Source organism: Pongo abelii, chromosome 11 (genome assembly GCF_028885655.2).
Source record: "Pongo abelii isolate AG06213 chromosome 11, NHGRI_mPonAbe1-v2.0_pri, whole genome shotgun sequence".
NCBI lineage: Eukaryota > Metazoa > Chordata > Mammalia > Primates > Hominidae > Pongo > Pongo abelii.
Window position 1 is genome coordinate 130,764,825 of NC_071996.2, and position 26,844 is coordinate 130,791,668.

At 39.9% G+C, this 26,844-nt stretch overlaps 1 protein-coding gene across 2 annotated transcripts in view; it reads left to right on the forward strand.

Moving 5' to 3' along the window:
• Positions 1 to 26,844, forward strand: part of COL4A3 (collagen type IV alpha 3 chain) — a 148,055-nt gene that overhangs the window by 65,235 nt on the left and 55,976 nt on the right. For both annotated transcript variants that reach the window (XM_024243122.3, XM_063713075.1), the window contains exons 2-18: positions 6,055 to 6,111; positions 8,216 to 8,305; positions 12,366 to 12,410; positions 12,994 to 13,038; positions 13,999 to 14,061; positions 14,729 to 14,782; positions 15,601 to 15,627; positions 16,498 to 16,575; positions 19,214 to 19,276; positions 19,410 to 19,445; positions 21,382 to 21,423; positions 21,647 to 21,724; positions 22,199 to 22,261; positions 22,739 to 22,798; positions 24,093 to 24,137; positions 24,411 to 24,464; positions 25,668 to 25,709. In XM_024243122.3, coding sequence (XP_024098890.2) covers positions 6,055 to 6,111; positions 8,216 to 8,305; positions 12,366 to 12,410; positions 12,994 to 13,038; positions 13,999 to 14,061; positions 14,729 to 14,782; positions 15,601 to 15,627; positions 16,498 to 16,575; positions 19,214 to 19,276; positions 19,410 to 19,445; positions 21,382 to 21,423; positions 21,647 to 21,724; positions 22,199 to 22,261; positions 22,739 to 22,798; positions 24,093 to 24,137; positions 24,411 to 24,464; positions 25,668 to 25,709 — 942 coding nt within the window. The remainder of the gene's footprint in view (positions 1 to 6,054; positions 6,112 to 8,215; positions 8,306 to 12,365; positions 12,411 to 12,993; positions 13,039 to 13,998; positions 14,062 to 14,728; positions 14,783 to 15,600; positions 15,628 to 16,497; positions 16,576 to 19,213; positions 19,277 to 19,409; positions 19,446 to 21,381; positions 21,424 to 21,646; positions 21,725 to 22,198; positions 22,262 to 22,738; positions 22,799 to 24,092; positions 24,138 to 24,410; positions 24,465 to 25,667; positions 25,710 to 26,844) is intronic.

Consider the following 26,844-nt stretch of genomic DNA (forward strand, 5'->3'; position numbering starts at 1 on the left):
TTTTTTTGTACCCATTAATCATTCCACCTCCCATCCAACCCTTCACTACCCCTCTAAGCCTCTGGTAACCATTCTTCTAGTCTTTATGTCCATGAGTTCAGTTGATTTGATTTTTAGATCTCACACATAAGTGAGAATATACAATGTTTGTCTTTCTGTTCCTGGTTTATTTCATTTAACATAGTGATCTCCAGTTCCATCCATGTTGTTGCAAATGACTTGATCTTCTTTTTTGTGGCTGTATAGTACTCCATTGTGTATATGTACCACATTTCCTTTATCCATTCGTCTGTTGATGGACACATAGATTGCTTCCAAATCTTAGCTATAGTATACTCTGTTTTCTCTTCAGATTGCAAAAATCTTTCACCTTTTACCAAACCTTAGCTATTGTAAACAGTGCTACAACAAACATGGGAGTGCAGATATCTCTTCGATACACTGATTTCCTCTCTTTTGAATAGATACCCAATAGTGGGATTGCTGGATCATATGGTAGTGCAATTTTTAGTTTTATGAGGAACCTCCACACTGTTCTCCATGGTGGTTGTACTAATTTACATTCCCACAAACAGTGTACAAGGGTTCCCTTTTCTCTGCTTCCTTTCCAGCATTTGTTATTGACTGTCATTTGGATATAAGCCATTTTAACTGTGGCGAGATGATATCTCGGTGTAGTTTTCATTTGCATTTCTATGATGATCAGTGACGTTGAGCACCTTTTCATATGCCTGTTTGCTATCTGTATGTCTTGTTTTGAGAAATGTCTATTCAAATCTTTTGCCCATTTTTTGACCAGATGGTTTTAAATTAGCTATTTCACTCTAATTCCTGATGGTTGAAATTACTATTTTAACGAAGTAATTTAATTAAATATTAAATAACTAAGTGATTAAATATGAATGCATAAAAAGACATTTGTTTATGTAAAAATAAGGTTGAAAGATTTGATAAAATGAAATTAAGAGAAAAACTATTCAATTACATGTGGCTGAGCTAGCACTTAAAGAGTTAGAGAAAAATATGGATTAATATCCAGAAGGACTCTATAGTCAGATTGTTCCACAAGCATCTTTTATATTTTTTATTTTATTTGTTTACTTTTTATTTTTTTGAGACAGAGTCTAGCTCTGTCACCCAGGCTGGAGTGCAGTGGCACAATCTCAGCTAACTACAACCTCAGCCTCCTGGGTTCAAGCAATTCTCATGCCTCAGCCTCCTGAGTAGCTGAGGTTACAGGCATGCACCACCAAACCCTGCTAATTTTTGTATTTTTAGTAGAGACAGGGTTTCACGTTGTTGGCCAGGCTGGTCTCAAACTCCTGACCTCCAGTGATCCACCAGCCACTGCCTCCCAAAGTGCTGGGATTACAGGAGTGAGCCACCATGCCTGGCCCTTACAAGCAATTGGCCTGTTAAAAAAAAAAAAAAAAAAAAAAAGAAAAAAAAAAATTCTAAAACTGGAATTTGTTGATGGTGCACTGTGGGTGTGATTTAGCAGGAATGATGCCACTGAACTCTAAACAGCAGACCCATTCCCAAAGGAACAACCTGGACCCTATCTCACTAGATTACAGAATTCATGAGCATTTATATATTTTAAGTTAACTAGTGTTCATGTTTCTGTTTGTTTGTTTTCGACTCTTCAACTTTTTCAATTAGCTAATAAGCTGGTACTCAACTATCAAATAGAAATTCTACCTTAATGTGCAAACTAACCAAATACAACAAAAACGAAGTATTTTACCACTAAAAGTTCAAGACCCAAACTAAGGGACAATATCAAAAAGAAAAAATCAAGAACTGTGATTTTGATGACAACAAAGGAGGCACCTCATGGTGGCAGGTGGTGACGGGAAGGCAGACACCAGGCAGGGAGGACTCATGGGAACAGCACACTCACATCAGAGCCTCACACCTGACTGCTAAGCACCCGGGTGGGTCCTACGGATTCTTGCCACTGTGAGAGCCACTTGTTGACATCAAGCCTCAGGTGCTGATTGCGGGTGAGAGCACTGACAAAATCTCTGGCACAAAATGATGGATTTGCTAAAAATCAAGCAGTTTTCCATTTTCTATGGTCATTGAGGACCTTGTATAAGGCTGAAGATCTAATTTAAAAACTGGTATCCTGAAGTTACTGTATCAACATTGATTTCTTAGTTTTGGGGATAAGGGTTGTAATTGGATGGGGGAGAGGCATACAGAAGTATTTGGGGTACAGTGTCATGTTGTGTGCAGTCTACTTTTGAATGATTTGGGGGGAAAGTGGTGTATGTGTGTGTGGAGAGAGAGAAAGAGAGAAGGAGAGACAGACAGAGAGATGGAGTAGGTGGGACAATTTAACAGTTGGTGAACTTAGGTGGGAGGAGATATCAGTGTTTCCGGTACTGTTTGTCAGCTTTTCTGAGGGTTGGGTTTAAACTTTTTCCAAAAGAATTTCTTTTAATCCAAGCAACTAACAAATAATTAGCCTTGTGTTAATTTTAACATGTGTTAAAATAGCCAAAGCCTCTGGTTCCATTTTTTGCCATTTTGATCATAGTTATTCATAATTCATACATACAGAAAATATCTGCATCATGGCACCCCATCAAATAGCCATGCAATTCATATGCCTTCAAATTGGATGCAAATAAACCAGCTGTCCATCCATTGATTCATCCAGTCAATCCATAAACACTTGTTTAGGACGTCTTATATGCCAAAGATACCAGTGTGAATATGACTGCACAATTCCTTCTCTCCTGGGACAAACAGTCATCAGAAAAAATAGGCATTGAATATCTAACTGCAGAGGCTCAATGGGAGTGTATTGGCAAAGGGGGCCAGTCTAGTCTGGAGAAGATCAACAAACACTTGCTTAAGCTAAGACCAAAAGATTTCCAGTAGCATATGGTGAACATGACTCTTACTCCAAGAAATAAAATTAAGCCTGTCTCAAGGCCCCCACACCTTCTCACAGATTAGAGAACTGCCAATCTGCTCTTCTTCCCTCTAGCCCTAGAGGCTCAGAATCCAGGTGTTGTGTGGCATCTGGGAGGCAGAAGAATCAGAGGTGATCATTGCCCATTTGAAAACAGTGGCCAGCTTCATCCATGCACACTTGAGCCCAAGGTCCATGCCCAGGTTGAGCTTCCTTACCCAGTATCTTGTACCCTTGGGTATAGGACTCAGGCTTTCCTTTCGGAGGCCCTGCTGCCTCTTCCAGATGCTGTGAGGGAGTAGCATGCTCGGGTGTGGGAGGGGGCACTGGGGACTTGCATTTCTGAGGACTTGCATTTCTGACAAGTCTCCAGGAGATGCTGCTGTCTGGGAATCCACACTTTGAGTTTTAGTAGAATATACTTAAAAGATGTGATTGAAATGAGCATTAGAATTTAAAAACCCAGAAAGACAAGATTAAACTCATAAAGTCAAGACACAACTTCACGATCCCAAATATCTGGGAAGAAAATTGCAATGAGTTAGTCTTCTAGAAATACGAAATATGCAACTTTGAGGAGACTATAGAATTTCCTTCTCAGTCGGTTACTTTCTCTTTATTTATTTCAATAGGTTATTGGGGAACAGGTGGTGTTTGGTTACATGGATAAGTTCTTCAGTGGTGATTTCTGAGATTTTGATGCACCCATCACCCAAACAGTGTACACTGTACCCAGTGTGTAGTCTTTAATCCCTCACCCCTTTTACACTTCCCCCAAAGTCCATTGTATCACTTATGCCTTTGCGTACTCATAGCTTAGCTCCCACTTCTAAGTGAGAATATGCAACGTTTGGTTTTCTATTCCTGAGTTACTTCACTTAGAATAATGGTCTCCAATTCCGTCCAGGTTGCCGCGAATGCCATTATTTCATTCCTTTTTTTTTTTTTTTTTAATGGAGTTTTGCTCTTGTCACCCAGGCTTGAGTGCAATGGCGCGATCTTGGCTCACTGCAATCTCCGCCTTCCAGGTTCAAGTGATTTTCCTGCCTCAGCTTCCCGAATAGCTGAGATTACAGATGGCTGCCACCACACCTGGCTAATTTTTGTATTTTTAGTAGAGACGAGGTTTTGCCATGTTGGCCAGGCTAGTCTTGAACTCCTGACCTCAGGTGATCCGCCCACCTGGCCTCCCAAAGTGCTGGGATTGCAGGCGTGAGCCACCGTGCCCAGCCTATTTCATTCCTTTTTATGGCTGAGTAGTATTCTATGGTATATATACCACATTGTCTTTATCCACTCATTGATTGATGGGCATCTGGGCTGGTTCCAGATTTTTGCAATTGCGAATAGTCCTGTTAAAAATATGAGTGTGCAAGTGTATTTTTCGTATAATGACTTATTTTCCTCTGGGTAGATACCCAGTAGTTACTTTCCATTCCTATAAATTACAATGTATATAAACATGATGAGTGACAAATCATGAATGTCTCAAAATTACTGTGCGCTCCCTTCCTGGAATGACAGCAAGGCCTACTGCCCAAGACTAAGGAAAGATATTCAGTTAAAGATACTCTTGTTTGTGTGGGTTTTTTTGTTTTTGTTGCATAAGTAGAATTCTCCACCTTAGGAATATCTAGCATTTCTTTTTTTATTTTTCCTACTAACCATCCAGTATATCTCCTAGATGTGCCTGGCCTCTGCTATCAACATATTTTCTGGAGAAAGCAAATTAATTTTCAGTTAATATTAACCTGAAGAAAAAATAATAAAGCAAAGAATTAATGTTTAACCATACAATATGTAGCATATATATCAAAACACTTTTTTTTTTTTTTTTTTTTTTGAGATAGAGTCTCACTCTTTCACCCTGGCTGGAGTGCAGTGGCATGATCTCAGCTCACTGCAACCTCCGCCTCCCGGGTTCAAGACATTCTCCTGCATCAGCCTCTGGAGTAGCTGGAATTACAGCAGCCCACCACCACACCCGGCTGATTTTTATATTTTTTAGTTGAGACGGGGTTTCATCAGGTTGGCCAGGTTGGTCTCAAACTCCTGACCTCAAGTGACCTGCCTGCCTCGGCCTCCCAAAGTGCTGGGATTATAGTCATGAGCCACTGTGCCCAGCCAAAACATATTTTAAGTCTATTATTTGAAACTATTTCTTTATTTGTTCCTCTGCTGGCAGAGAAAATTTTTAAAAATTTGATGTCCATTGGAGCTGGAATGTGCATAGGTGTGAGGGCTGGGGGGTAAGTGTGTCACAGTGACTAGTTAGGTAGGATAAGGTATGTCTAACTCACAGCTGAATTTTTTGTTTTGGTTTTGGTTTTATAAGAAAGAACATTCTGTTGTTCAAAATATTTGAGAATAAAAAAAAAGAAAGAACATTCTGATACTAGCATTAATTAGTTAGTTTATTCTCCTTAAAGATGCATAATGGGTATTGATCCTCTTCTCAGTCTTAAACATTATTTAAATCAAACCTTAATATCACCTATGGAATATATTGCATATTAATCTATACAAATATATGTAAGGTTGGTGCAAAAGTTATTGTGGCTTTTGCCATTGAAAGTAATGGCAAAAAATCGTCCAAGTAATGGCACTAACCAAATACATTGTGTTCTACATAAGAGGTACATATACATGTATACATTATACGTATATACACATATACATATATGAACATTATGTAGAACCTAAGAATTTGCCAGTATTTGACCACTTTTTAACTATGACAGCAGCAATTTCTTATGATTCAATTAGATATTATCCTGAAAAAAAGGATAGCATTGTTGTTTCCATATATAAGTTATTAGGTTGGTACAAAGGTAATTAAAAGTAATGGCAAAAACGGCCATTACTTTAACACTTAAAATTCCCAAGTACAATACAAATGATGTATTCTTATCCGACATTTCTCCCTTACGCAACATGTCTCAGTTTTCTGCTTTATTGCTATTCATATATTGATGTATTTCTATTGATATATTGCTACAAGGTCACCTGGCTCCTAACGGATAGTGTCCAATACTCGAAGAACAGAGAAATGCATTTGCTTTTACCCTGCCCGTTGGGATTTATTCACCTGTTTCTAAACAAAACCCTTTCTCTTTCCCTCTTCCTAGGGCTGTGTCTGTAAAGACAAAGGCCAGTGCTTCTGTGATGGGGCCAAAGGGGAGAAGGTAAAAACAAAACCTAATACTGCTTGTTTACACTGTAAAGCTCTAGCAGGTAAAAACTCACCTTCTTCTTTCATCAGTAGCAGAAAGATCAACAGCATGTTGTTCCATTTCCCAAATCCAATGTTAAAGTAATTGTATATAAACATTAACCTAAAAAAAAAAGAAAAAAAAAGTCATCTAGGAAGCTTCAGATACCTTGTATATACAATGGCAATTAAATTACAACTCTCTTGGTCTCTAAAGAATAAGTAGCAAATAAGAAAAAGAAAAAGAAAGTTTATGACAAGCCTCCATATGTATACACTATTTACAATGTTGCTGACATAAGAGAACTGAAAACGATTTGATTCATTCACTTTGACAGAAAATAAACATTGAAATTGACAGATTTTTGTCCTGCAGCATTGGTTCAAGTTCGCCCCCTGGTGGAGAAATCCCACAGCAGCACACTGGTTGAGGCAAAACTTAGCAGAGGGAAGTAGCTCCATTGCAGAATTCAAGAAAAAAAGGAATGCCGTGAAATCTCATTAATTCGCTCCATTAACTTGCAATTTGTGATAATTAAGATAGAGGCAGAACTAAAGTTTTTTTCTTTGTTTACCAAACCCTTTCCTCAGAGACACTAATTAATTGTTTAACAATATTGAAGGATGACTATTTTAAAATATTTTAAGAACATATTTAAGCTCTTTATCTAAACTAATTTCTATATAATGTGTATGCTAATTATAATAATAATATTTTAAATTATTTCATAATTCACATGTAGTTGGACTTAGGTTTTTTTCTTGAATCTGTGAATGTATTAAAATTCAGGTTCCCACTGAGAAGCACTTTATCTGTGATTCTCCTTGCATTCAAGAAGCATTTATTGAGTTTCTACTATTGCAAGATGCTATTCTAGGGTGTATGAAAGTAACTGAGTAGCGAGAGGAGTCTAGCACATTCTTTTATTTCTCTTCTTATTGAGTGTGTGTGCACACACACAATGTAAAATAGCTGACTTGTTCTTTTTTATTTTAATTTGCCAATTGTGTAACTAAATTGACCCAATTAACCAAATCAGGCGGTGGCCTTTACTGTTGAAGAGTAGAGTCGGCCCTCCTTATCCACGGTTTCTGAATCCTCAGAATCAACCAATGGCATACTGAAAATACTTGGGGGGATATAATAAAAAATAACAATACAACAATAAAAGATAATACAAATAAAAAATGCACTATAACAACTATTTGCAAAGCATTTGCATTGTATTAGGTATTATAAGTCACCTAGAGATTTAAAGTATATGGAAGGATGTTCTAGGTTATATGCAAATACTATGCCATTTTGTATAAGGGACTTAAGAATCCACAGGTTTTTGTGTTGGGGGGATGGTCCTGGAACCAATCCCCCACCGACACTGAGGGACAAACGTAATTCCAAGATACTCATCCATGGGAAAATTATTTGTTGGTAGAACCATGTCAAGCCTTGGGCTTAAAGTACTTTCACTCACTTTTACTAGGTACTTTCCCCTAATATTATCCGACTCCTTCTAAAATATTACTGAGCTCACACCTTTTTGGTTATGCCACCTTGCTACCTCTCCTGCATCTCCTACACAAATAGCAGATTAAATTACTAACTCCTGTGTTAAAGAAAGGGCTGAGACTCATAACCTGCCTGGTGGCGTTCTTTCAAGCTATGTAGTAATTATGCACACTCCCCAGACACCTTCTTGCACCTGACCCTCACTGTCTCTCCATCCCACAACAAACACTCCACTAACCTTGATGCTTCTACCTGGGCTTTCCCTTTCATTTTTTATTCCGTCTCCCTTAAGCTCTGCTCTACATAGCCCTACCATTTGGGGGAAAGTCAAGTTTCTACAAGACCAAGAGCCACCACTTTCAAGCCTGTAGACAAATACTAACGACTGGTAGCTTTCCGGTTACCTATGTAGTCACTCCTGAGTGCTAATTATGATTTTTTTTAATCCAAGGAAAACATATGCAAAGAGTCATCATGAAGTCATAAACAAGAGAACATAATGGTTATTGGTGTGTTTATTGTTGGGTAGTTGCTGTTCTGTGTGTTTCTCACCTCGTTTTGGTTTTAACAGGGGGAGAAAGGCTTTCCTGGACCCCCCGGTTCTCCTGGCCAGAAAGGATTCACAGGTCCTGAAGGCTTACCTGGACCACAGGGACCCAAGGTATGTCATCCTGCAAGCTTGGAAAATCCCCAACCCACCTAACCCTCTTCCTGCCTACCTCCTGGGCTGTTGCAAACCTGGAGAGAATTCCACATCTTAGCCAACTGCTAGGTGCATGGTGAACTCCTGGTCCCCAGTATTAGCGGGCCACATAGAACCACAACCTGTTCCAAGACTATTGCAAATGATCATCATTAGCTTCAAGTCTGTGGCTCCAATTCATCTCTCTCCCTAACCTACAGTGTCTGCATCTGCATCTGTTCCTACCTCTATTCCTCCTACAATGAAAAATCAGAGCTCTTTTCGCTTCTATTCAAGACCTGTCCAACCACCTGTGCCTCATCCTTGGGATTCCTTGTTCCACGAGGTGCCTCCCCTCTCTCCGGACATTCCAGCTTTTCTTTTGTTATTGGCTTTTCTCTTTCAGTTCTTAAACATGCAAATATTTTCCCATGATAATACAAAACTTCCTCTCCATCTTTTAGGTCTTGTGACCAAAGGATTGCCATCTTCTCCCTGACTTTCCTTTCTCTGTCAAACTTCTTAAAAGAATAGTCAAACATGCTGCCTGTAGTTCATCTACTATTCAATCCTTAGCAATAATTTGCCTTCTACCACCTGTCCTCTGAAAACACTCCAGCAAAGATCACCAATGACCTTCAAGTGGCCAATGCCAATACATAATTTTGTGTCTTAATCTGACCTGAACCCCTCTGCTTAGTTTCAAATTATGTGGATCGCTCTCCCCTCCTTGAACACTTGTCTGTCTTTGTTTCTGTATTTCTGCTGTCTCTCTATCTTTCCCTTCCTTCATGGGTTTCTCTTTTCCTTCTGGTCCCTTAAACATCCAGAGTCTACGACCCTTCACACTCATCACACATTCTTATCCTAAAGTCTGTGATACAGCAAAGGGCTTTGTTTAAATAAATACTGAGGATTTACTAAATAACTGAATAACCACTGGATTTGCTGAGTATTCTTTCCTGCTGTGGACATTAGCTAGACTTAAGCCTGGCTTCTCACGCACCCACACATTCAATCCCCTTACTACTGACCTCCAGCAAGCTATAAAGCAACTAATGAGCTATGAAAAATAATTATAATTGATCTATACAAGGTCTTTTACAAATTTCATAATATATTAGAATATGTATTAGAGGCCAGACACAGTGGCTCATGCCTATAATCCCATTGCTCTGGGAGGCTGAGGCAGGAGGATCACTTGAGCCCAGGAGTTTGAGGTCAACCTGGGCAACATAAGGAGACCTAGTTTCTACCAAAAATACAAAAATTAGCCAGGCGTGGTGGCATATGTCTGTGGTCTCAGCTACTCAGGAGGCTGAGGTGGGAGGATTGCTTGAGCCCCGGAGGCAGAGGCTGCAGTGAGCCATGATCATGCTACTGCACTCCAGCCTGGGTAACAGAGCGAGACCCTGTCAAAAAAAAAAAAAAAAACATATATATGTACTAGAATCATGTACAGAATATCTAAATGATAATCAAAGCCAAAGCCAACCTACTGCATATGTACTCTGTGCCAGTCATTGGGCCATCTATTTCTCCCTGGATCTCATTTACTTCTCACATCAATCCCACAAATCATGACTGTGGTGATTTATAACGTAGTTCCCGTCATTACCTCCACTACATGGATGAGAAAACGGACACAGAGCACTTGAGTAATTTTTCCTGGGTCACGCAGCTCACAGGAAGCAAAATCAGAGTTCAAACCTGGTTTGAAACTCATTGTGTGTGGGATTTTCCTCAAACCAAACAATTCTCCAACTCTCTGGATGCCAACTGGGTACCCAACAGCTCAGTTATGACATTAAATACCTGGGGTTAGTGCAGACCTCATAGGGTAAGGGCTCAGTCCCATAAGACTGTCCCCACTTCAGGACTAGTCATAAGTAGTGGGTCCTCAGTTACCCATAATTCTGTCCAACTTGGCTACAAATAAATCAGGGGTTCCCATGACCTCCTCCTCCACTTTGATAATTTGCTAAAGAGCCTCACAGAACTCGTGGGAACATTTACCAGTTTATTATAAGGGATATGAACGAGAGATGAAGAGATACACAGGAGAAGGTCCAGAAGGGTCCCAAGTGCAGGAGCTTCTGTCGCCATGGACTTAAGGTGCATTACCGCCCTGGAACGTGAATGTTCACCAACCCAGAAGCTCTCTGAACACCATGCTTCAGGGATTCTTATGGAGGTATCATCATGTGGGCAGGATCAATTATAAACTCAATCTCCAGCTCCGCTTCCCTCACTGAAGGGTGCAGCTGGAGCTGAAAGTTTCAAGCTTCTAATCATGGCTTGGTCTTTCTGATGACCAGCCCCCATCTGGGAGCCCACCAAGAGTTGCCTCCTTAGAACAAAAGACACTTCTATCATCCAGCATATTCCAAGTGAGGTCAAACACCAAATATTAGAACAAAAGATGTTCGTTACTCCCCTGTCACTCAGAATATTATAAGGGTTTTAGGAGCTCTGTGTCAGGAACCAAAGGCACAGAACAAATATGCATTTCTTATGTCACATACATGATGCCAGAATCAAACTCTTGAAACCACACCCACAGCTTACAAGTAAAATGCAAAATCTTGCTGTTTTCCTGCCATTTCCCTGTCTACCATATTCATGTATGTGTTCTTTTTGTCCATTTCTCCTTCTTCTGATCCTAATTTTGAAAAAGTCATTCAGATTCTGGGCAGAAACTGAACACTGACTTCCTCTAAGGCATGGACCCAGGTTTTCTTCCATTTCTATTGGTAGAACAAGTTTGCCACTTCAACCCTGGACTTAGATCAGCCTAATGCCAATTCCTTTTTTAAAAAAAATTGTTATCTATAGCCTACTCTGTTTCATTCGCTTCGGCATTTCTTTAGAGATGCTGAAATTCATTAAAATAGTCATAAACACATGGCACTTAGTATGGGTTACGTGAGTGCAGGCATTGCAGAAGATTAATCCAGAAAACCTGAGTACCATGTTGTCATAGATTCATATTTTAAAGCATGTAAGGCTTACAGATACATATGAATAGCTACAAAAGATAATACAATCAAAGGCAGACAGTTAGAGAATACTAAAACCTGACCAAAAAGATGTTTTAGATTTACAAGATTTCTATCTTAATTTTAAATGTTTTCTGCATGAAAAAAGTTTACAATGAGAAAGTAAAACCTTCTGCTCTCAGCGTCACATGAATAGAATTCTGTAGGGAAGGGGAATGGCCTTGAACACAGCCATGCACCCCGGAATTCCACCATAGATGGGAGAGACTGACTTTGGCCTTGACAGTGCAATCTCAGAGGATTCTGTAACAACCCTTTTCTCAAATAATAACAATAAAATTAAAAATCAAAACATACTGAAACTCTCTGGAATGATGAAAATGGCTTTTGGACAATGAAACTTTCACACCACGTGGCCTAGCTGAAACAGTCACCATTTAAGGTTATTCTCCAAGAAATAGGACGTTGAAACTGAATGCATTACATGCCCAAAGCAAGTTTATCTCTGGTTCAGGCAGTCCTTACTTGGCTATATATTTCCTTGTACATGTCAGGCACATTTTGTTAATAGAGTGTTTCTTGTGCACTGAAATGCTGGCTGCCATTCTCATCCACAATTGTAGTTATGTCATTCATTTTTATCAGACCTCAGCAGCTGTGAGGCTAATTAGGACTTTTACACAGACTTTAATGTGCACAAAAATCACTAAAGAATCATGTTAAACATGCAGATTCTCGGTCAATAGCCTGGGAGGTGAGGCAGATCTAAGATTCTACATTTCTAATAAGCTTCCAGGTAATGCTAATGCTGCAGGCCCCAAACCCCACTTTGAGTAGCAAAGGTTTGAATGAATTTTTGTCTTTTCTGATAAACAATTTAGCTGCAATGAAATAAGCAAGCAATTGAATCTTATTAACAATGAAATAATCAGAAGGGCAAAATAGCTTGGCATGTGACTAAGACTGGGTTTGATGTATGGGTTTCTTAGTGCCAAATAATTTTCAGAGTGTTTACTTTTTCTTTTTTCACTTGAATCTAGGGCTTTCCAGGACTTCCAGGACTCACGGGTTCCAAAGGTGTAAGGGTTAGTAGTCCAACCAGTCCATCCTGATCGTTAAAAGATCAGCATTTCACCGTAAGAGTTATACAAATGTCAGAAAGGAGTACACTGTGTATGGTTCCACAGATGAAGTTCAAGAACAGGTAAAACTAATCTGTAATGGTAGATGTCAAAGGAGTGGTTACCACATTAGGGGCAAGTGCTAAACCGACCAAGAAAGGCCATGAAGGAACCTCTGGAGTGATAAGGATGCTCTGTGTCTGATGAGATGATGGTATATAAAACTGCATGTAGGTCAACATTCGTTAAACTGTTCAGTTAAGCGGTTCTCAAAAGATTGGAGCACTTCATTGCATGCAAATTGTACCTTAGTAATCCATCCAAAAAAGCCAAAAATAATCTTAATGATATCTTTTTAAGAGCTACATAAATGTGACATTTACAAAAGTTTGTTAAACCTTTAGTATTTGTTTTCCCAATCGTTTCGAGCTATTTCCAGTTATAGTGGAGGAAAAAGACTATTGCAATGGTAAATAAATTTATGTTTATAGATTGAAGATTTTTTAAGTCTTTTTTTGCCACCCCCTCCTTTTTTCTATGTCTTCAGGGAATAACTGGATTGCCAGGATTTTCCGGTTCTCCTGGACTTCCAGTAAGTAATGGGAAAAATCCGTAGCTAGAGAATTTAAAAGTAAGCTCATTTTAATAAAGATGTTAAAACAGTCATGCAAGAAAATGTGTTCTGATGCATTTGTTACATGAAGAAAATAGCACCTTAGGATGGTATATTATATTAGTGTGTGGATTTATGTGACATATGAGTCAAAATGAACTTCCTGAAATACAAGCAGGACAGGATAGGATAGGGTAGGATAATTAGTAAATTATATGGTAAGCCGGCCCTCCATATCCATTGATTCCACATCCATGGATTCAACCAACCAACTGTAGATCAAAAATATTTTTAAAAAATAACAATAAAAATTGTACAAACTTAAAAACCATTACAGTATAACAACTATTTACATAGAATTCACATCATATTAGGTATTATAAGTAATCTAGAAATGACTTTAAGCATACAGGAGGATACGTATAGGTTATGTGCAAATACTATACCATTTTATATAAGAGACTTGAGTATCTGTGGATTTTGGTACTCATAGGGGTCCTGGAACTGACCCCCATAGGTGCTGAAGGAAACTCTATGTTACAAGCTGATAGAATAGCATAGGACAGGGTAGAACGAAATGATTGTATTTAATAGCACAGAATAATAAAATAGTTGCATCTGTGCATACTTTCCCCTTCTTTTTCCCTTCCTTTCTCCCCAGCTTAAAACAGCATGTTAAGGGACTCTTTTATTTTATGGATAAAAGGCATTTGCTTTATTTGAAATATCCACATCTCATTTGATAAGTCTTCATATCAGTCAGCCTGTTTAGTTTGTTGCTACTGAAATTATATGTAAAACCACAATGTACATTTACTACTTAACCATTTAAACGATCATTTATATTTCAAGAGCTATTTAAATCAGTACATCTTTTCCCTTGGATTCAGTGCTCTTTCTTGGGATGACCCTCCTCATTGAGACTTGTTCTTCTTCCAGGGCACCCCAGGCAATACTGGGCCTTATGGACTTGTCGGTGTACCAGGATGCAATGGTTCTAAGGTAAGTACTTTTCGCACAGAAGATGATTAATAAATGCTTTGCTGAATGATTAAATCAAGGTGAAATGGCAATGAAAGGCAGACAGGCTTCCCTTGAAACATTCCTTTAGGCCAGAACCAACAGCATAATTTGGAGGCAGGAAACTTCCCATTTTCTTTCTTCGCATTCCTTGCTTTCTAATTGTCTTTTAAGGAAAGTTCTCCCACAGAAAGAAAACTTGGAGCTCAACTGGTTGTTTTCATCTGAGGCTGTGTATATAAATCAGAAACCAAAGCTTTGAGTGCAGAATTAGTTTTGGGGAAGGAATGACTGAGCTTTTCAGTGTTCACTCACCTCCTTTTGTTTTCGAACTGAGCTCTCCTTTTCTCCAGAATGGTGGCCATGAATGAACTAATTACTCAAGTTTGAAGGAAACAGCAATTAAAAAGTTCTTGGCGCAATTAGACTTTGCCATTTATGCACAATTTGAGAAACAGTATTCTAATCCTGTTTTTAATTAAGATAATGGTTTTTTGGTCTTCAGCCTCATGACCCAGTAGCCATAAGGAATTCGGGTTACTTTGTCTAGATTTACCATTGCAAGGTTGGAAGCGAGAAACAGGAAAAATATCTGAATAGGCTCTTCTAGAACAACTAAGAATAATAACAAACTTTGTATGTCTTTTAGGGTGAGCAGGGGTTTCCAGGACTCCCAGGGACACTGGGCTACCCAGGGATCCCGGTAGGTTTTCATGCCTAATTCCCCATCAAAGACATAAAGTATAAATAACAGTGGTCTGCTCCATATGGCCGTATACACAAATCTGCCATGACTTTAGGGAAGTCTGGGGTAGCCGTAGTAGACATTCAACTAATAGTTAGGGAATGGGTGAATACATGCATCATGAGTGTAGGGTTAGACGTTGAGACTTTGTTTTGCTTTTGAGACATCCAAGTGGAGATGCATGAGAGGTACCTGGATTCACTCAGAGAAGAGGTCCCAGCTGGTGGTGACTCACGGAGTCAGAGTGAGGAGAAAAGGGGCTTAGAACTGAGACTTAGCTCCAGCAGTGATGTTGAGATCAAGGACAATGATCCTGTAAAGGAGGAGTGGCCCTAGTGGGAGAAAGAAAACCAGCAGGGGTGTATTATAGAGGCCCAGGAAAGACCTATTGTAGTAGAAGGGAGTGGCAGACAGCTGCTGGATGCTGCTGCAAAGTCCAGTCAGAGGAGTATTGACATGTTGGCATTGGTTTTAGCAACATCAATATCACGTCTGACCTTAGCAAGGGACAATTCCATGGCAGGATGGAGCAGGGGGCAGATTTGGAACTGAGGAATGGGTGGGAAATGAACAAAATGGGAAGTTCACAGGTGAGACGAAGGAGAGACAGGACAATATGGTGGGAGGTAAAAGATTAAGGGAAGACTTTGCTTTGTAAGCCCGTGGAGGTGTATGGTGGGGAAAGGATGCACAATAGCAGAGAGGGCAGAGCAGACCGAGTAGGAGTGTGTGTGTTTGACTTTCCTCTAGTTGTTCACAGGTTGCTTTTTTCCTAGGGTGCTGCTGGTTTGAAAGGACAAAAGGTAAGTCACTGGTGGAATGCTATCACTGAAAATCTCTAACTGTACATATGAAAAGGACTTCTATTAAATAATGAGACTTAAGTCATTACAAATAAGATTTCATGATCCAGACCTTAATCATTCAGAAACAATAATAATTGGGACATGATATTTATTCCTATTAAATAGCTCCTTCTGGCTCTTGTCATAAAGAGTCCTAAGGATACAGGTTTTGTATCATTGTTGAAAGAAATAGGGTCTTGGAGAAGAAAACTGACCTCACGCTCAGGGCCCCACATTCTAGGGCAGGAATTGTCACTATTTTTGGTATCTTGGGAAATGATTTATTACCCCTGCGTCTTTCTTCTTTCCACTGTAAATTTTTTTTTTTTTTTTTTTTTTTTTTGAGACAGAGTCTTGCTCTGTTGCCCAGGCTGGAGTGCAGTGGCACGATCTCAGCTCACTGCAACCTCCACCTCCTGGGCTCAAGCGTTTCTTCTGTCTCAGTCTCCCAAGTAACTGGGATTACAGATGCATGCCACCACGCCCAGCTAATTCTTGTATTTTTAGTAGAAATGGGGTTTTGCCATGTTGGCCAGGCTAGTCTTGAACTCCTGACCTCAGATGATCTGCCCATTTTGATCTCCCAAAGTGCTGGGATTACAGGCATGCACCATTGTACTGGGCCCACTGTAAATTTTTGATTTTAGAAAATATGAAAATGCTTTGAATTCTTCACAATAGAATAATTACAAAATCATAAATCATTTCTCTGAGTATATATCTTGAAAAGCACTTTCATCTTTGAGGAAGTATAACTTTGAATAAGCACTTGAAGGGGTTTTTAAAATATAACATTGATGATGTTTGATGAACTTCTTCATTTTCAAGGGTGCTCCTGCTAAAGGAGAAGATATAGAACTTGATGCAAAAGGCGACCCCGGGTTGCCAGGGGCTCCAGGACCCCAGGTACAGCACTTCAGAGAAGGTCCCTATTATTCTCAGTTTTTCACTCTCTCTCTCTTTTCACCTCTCTTTCCTCTATCTCTCTTTTCCCCCATAGGTCCCTCTCACTCTCTTAAGAAGATTTTAAATACAAATTCCTATTTATTCTATTTACATATCTGGCCTCATTTCATTCTAAAGCTTTCACCCTATTCTGGAAAACTACACGATGCTGATATGCAAAGATGATTTGAGTATGTTTTTCGTCCTCTTCTTCACTCTCAGTCACCAAGCTTGCCTGAATCTAACAGGAATAGTTATGTTCCACTTAATTTGTATTTGTTGAAAATAAGGGTAGATTTGTATCACACATTGAATATCATTTAAATCTGTAATTTTAAATAACAGCCCTATTTTAAAATTTGCATAATGATAAATAAAAGGTTTTTATTTAAATGCAACTCTCTCCAGTTGAAGTTGAGATAATAAAGAAAAGAAAGGTTTTTATTTAAATGCAACTCTCTCCAGTTGAAGTGTTTGCTTTTCTGATTTATATGTATGTAGCCTGAGTATGATCCAAAAGGGATAGAAAGAGACACAACTGCCTTTGGTGCTGCATGTGCTTTACTTTGTGATTCGAAAAGACCATTTCATAGACCTAAACCACAAGTGCTAACTTTCAGGTTATAATTATATATAACAAAAATTAACTAGTTATATATACATATATATGTATATATATATATGTGTATATACACATTTTTTTTTTTTAAGGAGTCTGGCTCTATCGCCCAGGCTGGAGTGCAGTGGTGCAATCTTGGGTCACTGCAACCTCCACCTCCCGGATTCAAGCAATTCTCCTGCCTCAGCCTCCTGAATAACTGGGACTACAGGCGTGGGCCACCATGCCCTGCTAATTTTTGTATTTTTAGTAGAGATGGGGTTTCACCATGTTGGCCAGGCTGGTCTTGAGCTCCTGACTTCAGGTGATCCACCAACTTCAGCCTCCCAAAGTGCTGGGATTACATGCATGAGCCAACACGCCCAGCCAATTAACCAGAATTATTTTAACTTAGTTCAGAATTATATGTAGAAATTCCTCAGTAGAGATGGGATATTTGCCTAAGTGAGTTTGAGTTGAGGCTGTTGAAATCCTGTATGGTGAGCCATCCCAACTGAGGATGTGAAGTTAGATTAGGAGCTGCAAAAAATGCAGAATGATGCAATTAGGAGCTATTATAGGCTTCTGAGAAGAGATGCAAGATACGGCGGCTCTCGCTTTTTTGCTCAGAAAACATTTAAGAGTCCAGATGCTGAAGTCAGGGGATCCAGGAAGAAGAGATAATAGTAATCTGAGATATTGATACATTCTTTAAATGTGTATTGATTATCATCTATGTATTAGTCATTGTGATGATGCTGAAGATATAATGATGGTACATACTATTATACAAGAAATATTTTTTACCTGCCAATTACATGCTAGGGGCTATTTCTAGGCTCTAGGAATACTGCAGGGCACAAATCAGCCAAAATATAGATTTAAGGCTGGGCACGGTGGCTCACACCTGTAATCCCAGCACTTTGGGAGGCCAAGGCAGGAGGATCACTTGAGGTCAGGAGTTTGAGATCAGCCTGGCCAACATGGTGAAACTCCATCTCTACTAAAGATACAAAAATTAGCCAGGTGTGGTGGCATGCGCCTGTAGTCCCAGCCACTTGGGAGGCTGAGGCAGAAGAATCACTTGAACCTGGGAGGCAGAGGCTGCAGTGAGCAGAGATCGCACCACTGTACTCCAGCCTGAGGACAGAATGAGACTCTGTCTCAAAAAAATAGATAGACAGATAGATGATAGATAGATAGATGGATAGATAGATAGATAGATAGATAGATAGATAGATAGATAGATATTTAAAATTTTTATGAACCAGGGATGGTGGCATGTGCCTGTAGTCCCAGCTACTTGGGAAAGCTGAGACGGGAAAGTCTCTTGAGCCTAGTTATAGGCCAGCCTGGGCAACATAGCGAGACCCAGTCTCTTAAAACATACATATATATATGGCCTTCATAGAGCTCATATTCTCATGGGGGAGACAAAAAAGTGTAAATGAGTAACTCTATGGTGTATGAGTAATAAATGCTAAAAATAATGCACGAAAGCAGGATACGAAGTGTCTGGGTTGGAAGGTGGGTTACAACTTTGGATAAGCAGGAAGGCTTTATGGAAAGGATGACAATTGCATAAAGACAAGAAAAGGAAAGGGGAGTGAGTCATACAGATACCTGGGAAAAGGGGATTCTAGACAGAAGGAGAGCAGGTGGCAGGCCCTAACGTAGGAGCATGCTTGGCCAAAATGAGACAGAGAAAGGAAAAGGGAGAAGAAAAGAGGTGGGAAGAAAGAGAAAAGCAAAATTTTGAAAAGTCTGAAGTAAAGCAACTACTTTGGTCATTTTAGAAACGTTATCGTCCAGATGGTCCTGCCAGCCTGTTACACATGGCAACACTTTTTGATGTTTGTTATCATTAGCTGCAGCCACTGAAAAGGGAGGTGTTATGCTCTTCTGATTTTATTAAAATATTTTAATGCATTTAATTAATGGACATTGGTATTAAGTGAGAAGTAAATTTAAACTTACTCTTATTCTTCTCTCAATTTCAAGGGTTTGCCAGGCCCTCCAGGTTTTCCTGGGCCTGTTGGCCCACCTGGTCCTCCGGGATTCTTTGTGAGTATCAAGTAATCCTTGCTACAGACTCTGTCAACTAATAGATTCATTATTTATTATTAAAAAGTTATTAAAAGAATTTTTCTGGTTGGATGCATTTCCTGCTGTGATTTTCATTTGTGGATTTTTCTAGGGCTTTCCAGGAGCCATGGGACCTAGAGGACCTAAGGTAGACTACAGTTCATATGATGTAACGGCTAGCACACCCTACTCAATCTCAAAGCAAAACCTGGTCTGCTTCTTCATGTGGGTCACTGTTAGGCACCTCTCTGGAACTCACAAGGATTCCTAGCAGGGAAGAGCATGGCTAGCTGCTCTCACCTCTTTTCTCCTTGCATTTCAGTACCTTGATCCCTGATACAAAGAGTCTTAATTCAATTTATGAGAAGCTACTTAACAAGAAAAAGGCAAGGATTCTTAATCCACAGGTTTTCCATTTCTGATCATCTCACACAGCACATTATCCTCTGAGTTTTTGTAGCATGCTGCTTCACAAAGCCAACCTGGTCTTATGCTAGTAAGTAAAAGACGACTATTTGTGTGCTCATTACACAGAGTCTTGCATGCATTTCTGTTAAGACCAGGCCAGGCATATTGGCTCATGCCTGTAATCCCAGCACTTTGGAAGGCCGAGGCGGGTGGATCACTTGAGGTCAGGAGTTCGAGGCCAGCCTGGCCAACATGATGAAACCCTGTCTCTACTAAAAATACAAAAATTAGCCGGGCATGGTGGTGCATGCCTGTAATCCCAGCTACTCAGGGGGCTGAGGCAGGAAAATCACTTGAACTCGAGAGTCAGAGTTTGCAGTGAGCCAAGATAGCACCACTGCACTGCAGTCTGGGTGAGAGAAAGAGGCTCCATCTCAAAACAACAACAACAAAAAAAACCAAAACCAAAAACAAAACAAAACAAAAAAACAGAAGTGCAACTGTTAGTTTAATTATAAAAATGTTGAGTGAGGCTGAGCCCCAACAGGAAATTAGTCCTAAACACAGTATCTCCTACTATCAGGTAGCCTTTTATTTTATTATTTCTTTCTTTCTTTCTTTTTTTTGAGACGGAGTCTCACTCTGTTGCCCAGGCTGGAGTGCAGTGGTGCGATCTTGGCTCACTGCAACCTCCACCTCCTGGGTTCAAGCAATTCTCCTGCCTCAGCCTCCCGAGTAAGTGGAATTACAGGCGTGCATCACCACTCCCAGCTAATATTTTTGTATTTTTGGTAGAGACACGGTCTTACCGTGTTGGCCAGGCTGGTCTTGAACTCCCAACCTCAGGTGTTCCACCCGCCTCAGCCTCCCAAAGTGCTGGAATTACAGGCGTGAGACACTGCGCCTGGCTCAGGTAGCCTTTTATAAGAGGTATTTTCCAAGATACTTTCATATTTATTATCTCATTGATACACACAAATGCACAAACACACACACACACGCACGCATGCATGCACCCTGAGAGATGGATAGGTTCTGGTTAAGTGAATTGTCCAATGGACAATACATGGCAGAGCTGAGGTTTAAAGTGTTTTGATCTAGCTTTGGTCTAACAAGGGGAAGATCTGCATACTCAGTGGTGAAAAAGCAAGCAGATATTAGTTGAAATGATGGATCAGCCATCATTAGTGAATAAACTATTCGCATTAGACTCATGTCACTAAATTACTAGTGAAGTCCGGTAGCTGGAATTCTATTCGTAGATTCTCTATTAAGTATTGAATTTCAGAATCCTGAAATGCAGCTACCCATTCTTATTTTTAAAACAAGAAAACAAGCGTATCAGGAAGTTAAGTAGCCAGCCAGTGGGATTAAAACTGGCTGATGCAGAGCCAGAAAAATATGCTCTGAGCTGGGCTCCTTTCCCTCCCCCACGCCACTGCGTGTCAGCATTTGCCATGTTAGGTAAATCCCTTAAGCTTTCTGCACCTCAAGAGCTCCTCCTTTAAAAGAAACACATCGATGCTCTTCTCTAAGAAATAGCTAAAATAATTTATCATTCTAAAATGAAAGTTAAAATATAAATGCTCAGTTACAAATATTGGAACTTTGATGGGTTTAGACTGTTTATTCGAATTTATTTTTAGAAAATAATTTGGTTTTGTGTTTTCTTACAGGGTCACATGGGTGAAAGAGTGATAGGACATAAAGGAGAGCGGGTAATTTAAATACTATGTTTTATTAGCAGGCAAGATATTTTATGTTCCGGAGCATATCAGCCTATACCGTTTACTTACTGGCCAAGCTGAAATTGATGGGCCTTCATTTGTTCTGTCTTCCCGTATAAGCACTAGAGGGGAAAAGTAGACCTTTCAAACGTAGTAACATTGAAATGTTGATGCTGTTGTTTATTTTCTCACTCCTGAGTGTTTTTGTCTTTAGGGTGTGAAAGGGTTAACAGGACCCCCGGGACCACCAGGAACAGTTATTGTGACCCTAACTGGCCCAGATAACAGAACGGTAACTCTGCAATTTTATGATTAGTGTTGTGCCTTACCATGTCTAGGACGAAGTCCTTGTGACCTTGTACCTCTTTTACAAGCTCTTGTTACCTAAGCCCAGCTCAGCCCAGCTCCCTCAGCCAGCCAGAACCTCCAGTATTTACTCCTTACCGTCCTTTATTCATAAATCCTGGAAATATTACACAGGGAAGATCTGAAGCTCCAGCTTGGGCAACAGAGTGAGACTTCATTTCAAAAAAAAAAAAAAAGATACTTAAAAAAAAAGTTTGCAGGTAGTTTCAGTGAGTTCGTGAGTTCGCAAGTATAAAATTTGAAATGTGAGAAATGGAAGGTGTATTGGGTTGTGTTAACATGAGGCACATTCACAGTTTGTAAACCCAGTTTATTGAACAGATAGAGGATTTGTCCCACTGTTGAATCAGTGAAATGTCATTTCATCCATTTGAAACAAGTTGAACTGTTTCTTTGGCAGGACCTCAAGGGGGAAAAGGGAGACAAGGGAGCAATGGGCGAGCCTGGACCTCCTGGACCCTCAGTAGGTTATTTAAAGTTATATTGTCCCCATAACACATAAAGCAGAGCCTTAGTATTTAGTTTGATGTGTGTTTTGTCTTAAGTTTTTTTTTTTAAGAAAGTAAAGGAATAAAAGAATGGCTACTCCACAGGCAGAGAAGCTATTGCTTTTAAGTCTTAATATTGGCTAAAATACAATAACATTTGACCGCAGAGAGCATGAATACAGTAGAGTTATTTTACAGCCACTCCTAGCTGAAATCCTTGCACTGTTGTACATGCACCCAATACCGCCCATCTTATGACTTATCTTCAGCATCAGCTTTTTTGGCATCTGTTTTTTAATTACTATTCATCAATAAGATTTCTCTCTTAGATGGCTCAGCACTTAAACATGTTTTTAAATGGCAGAATAACCAAAAGGGACAAATTAATAAAAATCAATGTAAGTAAAAAAATCAGTAATTCATAAAACTTGACATAGCTCTAATTAATACAGGGACTGCCTGGAGAATCATATGGATCTGAAAAGGGTGCTCCTGGAGACCCTGGCCCACAGGTAAATTTGGAAATTCGGTGTCATGTGCAGTTTTGATTAGTCAGGACTTGGGACTCTTTAGGTTACAGGAACAAGATGCCCAACTCAAACTAGCTCAAGCTAAAAATTTCTGTTCTTTAAGATTTGGGAGGCAGGATTTACTTGCTCAAGTATCTAAGACGTTAAGGCTAAAACAGGGTTCAAGGACTTCAGAGCCTGAAAACATAAGGGCAGGACTCCCTCTCCATCTCACTTCTGCTTCTCTCTGCATATCAGCCTCATTCTCTCCTCTGGCAGATGATCTCCCATGTCAGGGGAGATGGGGAGAAAGAGCTACCCTGCAGCAGACAACTTCAGGCTAATGGCATTAGAGGAGAAAGAGAGCATCTTTCTCCCTGTGTCCATTTATAAAATCCCAGGGAATTCATCTCATTGGCCCAGCTTGGTCATACGTCTCACTCTGGAAAAAAGGCTGTGACCAAGAGAAAAGGGTACCATGATTGGCCAGGCCAGTGGGGCAGTGGGCTACTGAGACTGGCAGTGCCATCAGAACCACCCAGAGGGAGGGAAGAGCAGCCCTCACAAAGGAAATAGGGCAATCTGTGACCAGAAGTGGGCGGCTGGAAAAACAGAAGCAGCAGGTGCCCCCACTACCCCACCCAGATCCATTTTAGAAAGATTTAAATCCACATATTGTGTTAAATATCTAAAAGTTATACATTTGGAAAAGTAAAATCTACAAAAATTATACATAAGCAAAGAATGTATTTTTTGGCCTAAGAAAAAATATTCAATGAACATGATTTTTACATTTTATCAGGAAGGGCAAATACCATAAAAGTCAATCCAAACTGCTGGTTGAGATACCCCACTATACCTTTTATATATATATTTAAATATAGGCACACCTGGGGTCCAAGGAATTACCAATATTTCAAATAAATGGACTGTGAATACCTTCCTTTTTCTGGGCTTCCTTATTTACTTCTCTGCCCAGTGTATGTGTTTTTTTTCCCTTCCAAGTTTAAGATGAACAGCATCAGCTCTAATTTAAGTTTGGCTGTTAATGTCCTTCCTTCCTTCTCTGACTTTCTCCCGTTTCCCATTCTGACTGGCTTCTGCTTTCCCTGGAAAGAGAGGGCCATTATGTATTCTGTGGTTAATAGTTTTTCCTTCTAACACCTGGGTGAAGATCTTTACTCAGACTTTTCATGCCTGAGGTCAAGAGGAGATGATCATATCACTTAAGATTGCCATATTTGTAAAGTTAGCCATATTTATTAAATTTCATGTTTTTGATTTGTTTTTCCTGTAGGGAAAACCCGGAAAAGATGGTGTTCCTGGCTTCCCTGGAAGTGAGGTATAGACTTGATTTGGCCCATGGAGGTAGTAAAAATGTCAGTCCTACTAGCTGAAGAAGGATTTTTTTAAAGTCACTAAATAGTTATAAACAAACAAAAAGCTTACAGCTTTTAAAAACTGCATTTGGGAATCATAGTTTTACATCTCCATTGTGAAGAGAGATCATCTGAGCACATTCTTCTGTTTCAGAGGAGTTCAAATTGCACCTGCTCCCCCAGAAGCAGTTGGCTCCTGTGTCTTCTGACCCATTTCCTTTTGTTCTTTTCTTTAGGGAGTCAAGGGCCACAGGGGTTTCCCTGGGATAACGGGTGAAGATGGCATTAAGGTAATCCTCTCCCTAATATCCTATTTTAATAGGTTGGATTTTGCCTATGCTTTTACTTTTATCTACAACCCTGGACCTTAGTACAAGGAATTACAATAACAGACTTCATTCAAATACCCTCGGTCTGTTAAGAAGAAAAGAGAGATGTGGCAACTTTACTTAAACATTTGAAGGGTGTTCTTGAGGAAAAGGTATTAAACTTGTACTGTGTACTTGAAGCTGTCTGACTTAGGACCAGTGAGAGTGAAGCTTCCCACGAGGAAGAGGTTGAAAAAATCCTACAACTGTAGGAAGTTTTTGGTTATTTGAGATCAAGCATAGGCTAGAGTTCACGAGTCTCAATCTGAGTCATGATACATTGAAAGGTTGTGATCAATTAGTTGTGAACTGTATTCTTCCCTTATGACAATATGTTACAAACATTTTCAAATCATGTGTAGTCATGTGTTGCTTCAAGATAGGGATATGTCCTGAGAAATGCATCATTAGGTGATTTTGTCATTGTGTGAACATCATAGAGTGTACTCACACAAACCTAGATGGCAGAGACTGTTGCTCCTGGGCTACAAACCTGCACAGCACGTTACTTTACTGAATAATGTAGGCAATTGTAACACAAAGGTGGGCATTTGTATATCTAAACATAGAAAATGTGTAGTAAAAATATGATATTATAATTTTATGAGACCACTATCATATACACAGTCCATCATTGACCCAAACATTGTTATGTGGCACATGGCTATATATGTAGGTATATGTGCAGAATCAAGATTTACCCTTTAATAGTATCACTTCCAGTAGAATTCTGAAATGCTTTCTTGAAGGAAAGGGGGTTGGTTACAGCTGGGACACTTGGAAATGCATACACGCCACAGTCTGATATTCCTGTGCCTCTAACCTGGGTGAGAACACAGGAACGTGCAATGAACATGAACAAGCATTGCAGATGGTGTTGTGAAAGAAACCTGGAGAACCACCAGGGCAATAACTACTTCTGTACAACCTTGTAGATGGGAATCCTTACCCAGATACGGGCTCTCCAGGAAAATAATTTAAAGTCAATGTCCCTTTAACTTTAATTTGGTTTGTACATGACATCTAAACATCAATATATTGCTCATTTTAACTGTACATCTTGCTTTTCATATGTAAATACTTTGGGTGACCATATTCACAATTTGTAATTGTCTTTCTCTGTAGGGACAGAAAGGGGACATTGGCCTTCCAGGATTTCGTGGTCCAGTAAGTGTGATTAAAGACAATATCAATGCTATGTTTGATCAAGTTCTTTAAAGTAGCAAGGAAATTTTGAATCAGTGTCTCTCATTAACTGTGTGAGAGAGATTGTAACATGTACCTTGTTATCAAACCAGGGCATAAAATAGCTGGTCACTATTTGTCCCTTTGACCATGGGTAAATATTTCTATTTGGTCCCTGGAAGGCACTAGTGATGCCCATGCTGGGCTATGGAAGACAAGAAAAGCTTTGTCTAAGCAGCCCAGGCCCAAGGTGATCCTGCACCTTCAGGGTAAAGGAGGACAGTGAGGCAACAAGGGATGAAGAAGTCAGCTTCTCCTCCCTCCACCTGGGCCCGAGTTATGACAACTCCTTAGTGGAAGCTAAGCTATGGGTTTAATATATGGTCAGCAAAAAGCAATCATTCCAGCCCAAGCTCTGGGTAGCAGGCAGTGCTCCCCTTCCCAGTGGACATGTATTTCATGTCAGCTCCTAACTGCAGAGCAGCCACATTTTATATTCTGTGACTCTGCAGCTGAAGAAAAGGAGAAAGGGGACCCGGACTCTGAGTGCTGGTGTCCATTCATCTCCTACCTCAAAAAACAGTGGTTCTCACATTCAGTTTTGTGCCAAGCAAGGCTGCCATGAATGGTCATGCAGGTTAAACCAAATGGCACATGGTGGCAAAAGGGTCATGAGGGGAAAGGGTGTCCTGTTAAAAATGCAGTTCTCAGATCCCCATGCTCAGTAATGTAACTCAGGAATTGGAGTGGGGCCTGGAAATCTGCATCTTTACACTGAAAGCAAATGATCTGGATGCATAGAGCCCCTGTCTTAGTCTGTTCTGTGCTGCTACAATAGAATACCTGAGACTGAGTAATTTGTAAAGAACAGAAATTTATTTTCACAGTTCTAGAGGCTGGGAAGTCCAAAATCAAGATGCTGGCCCTTGGTCTGGTGAGGGCTCTTTTGGCTGCATTCTCACGTGGAAGAAAGCAGAAGGGCAAGCTGACCTGAGGCTGCTCAAAGCCTCTTTTAATAGGGCCTTAATCCCTTAATGAGGGAGAAACCCTCATGGCCTAATCACCTCCTACAGACCCTACCTCTTACTTCTATCACATTGATAACACCTGAATTTTG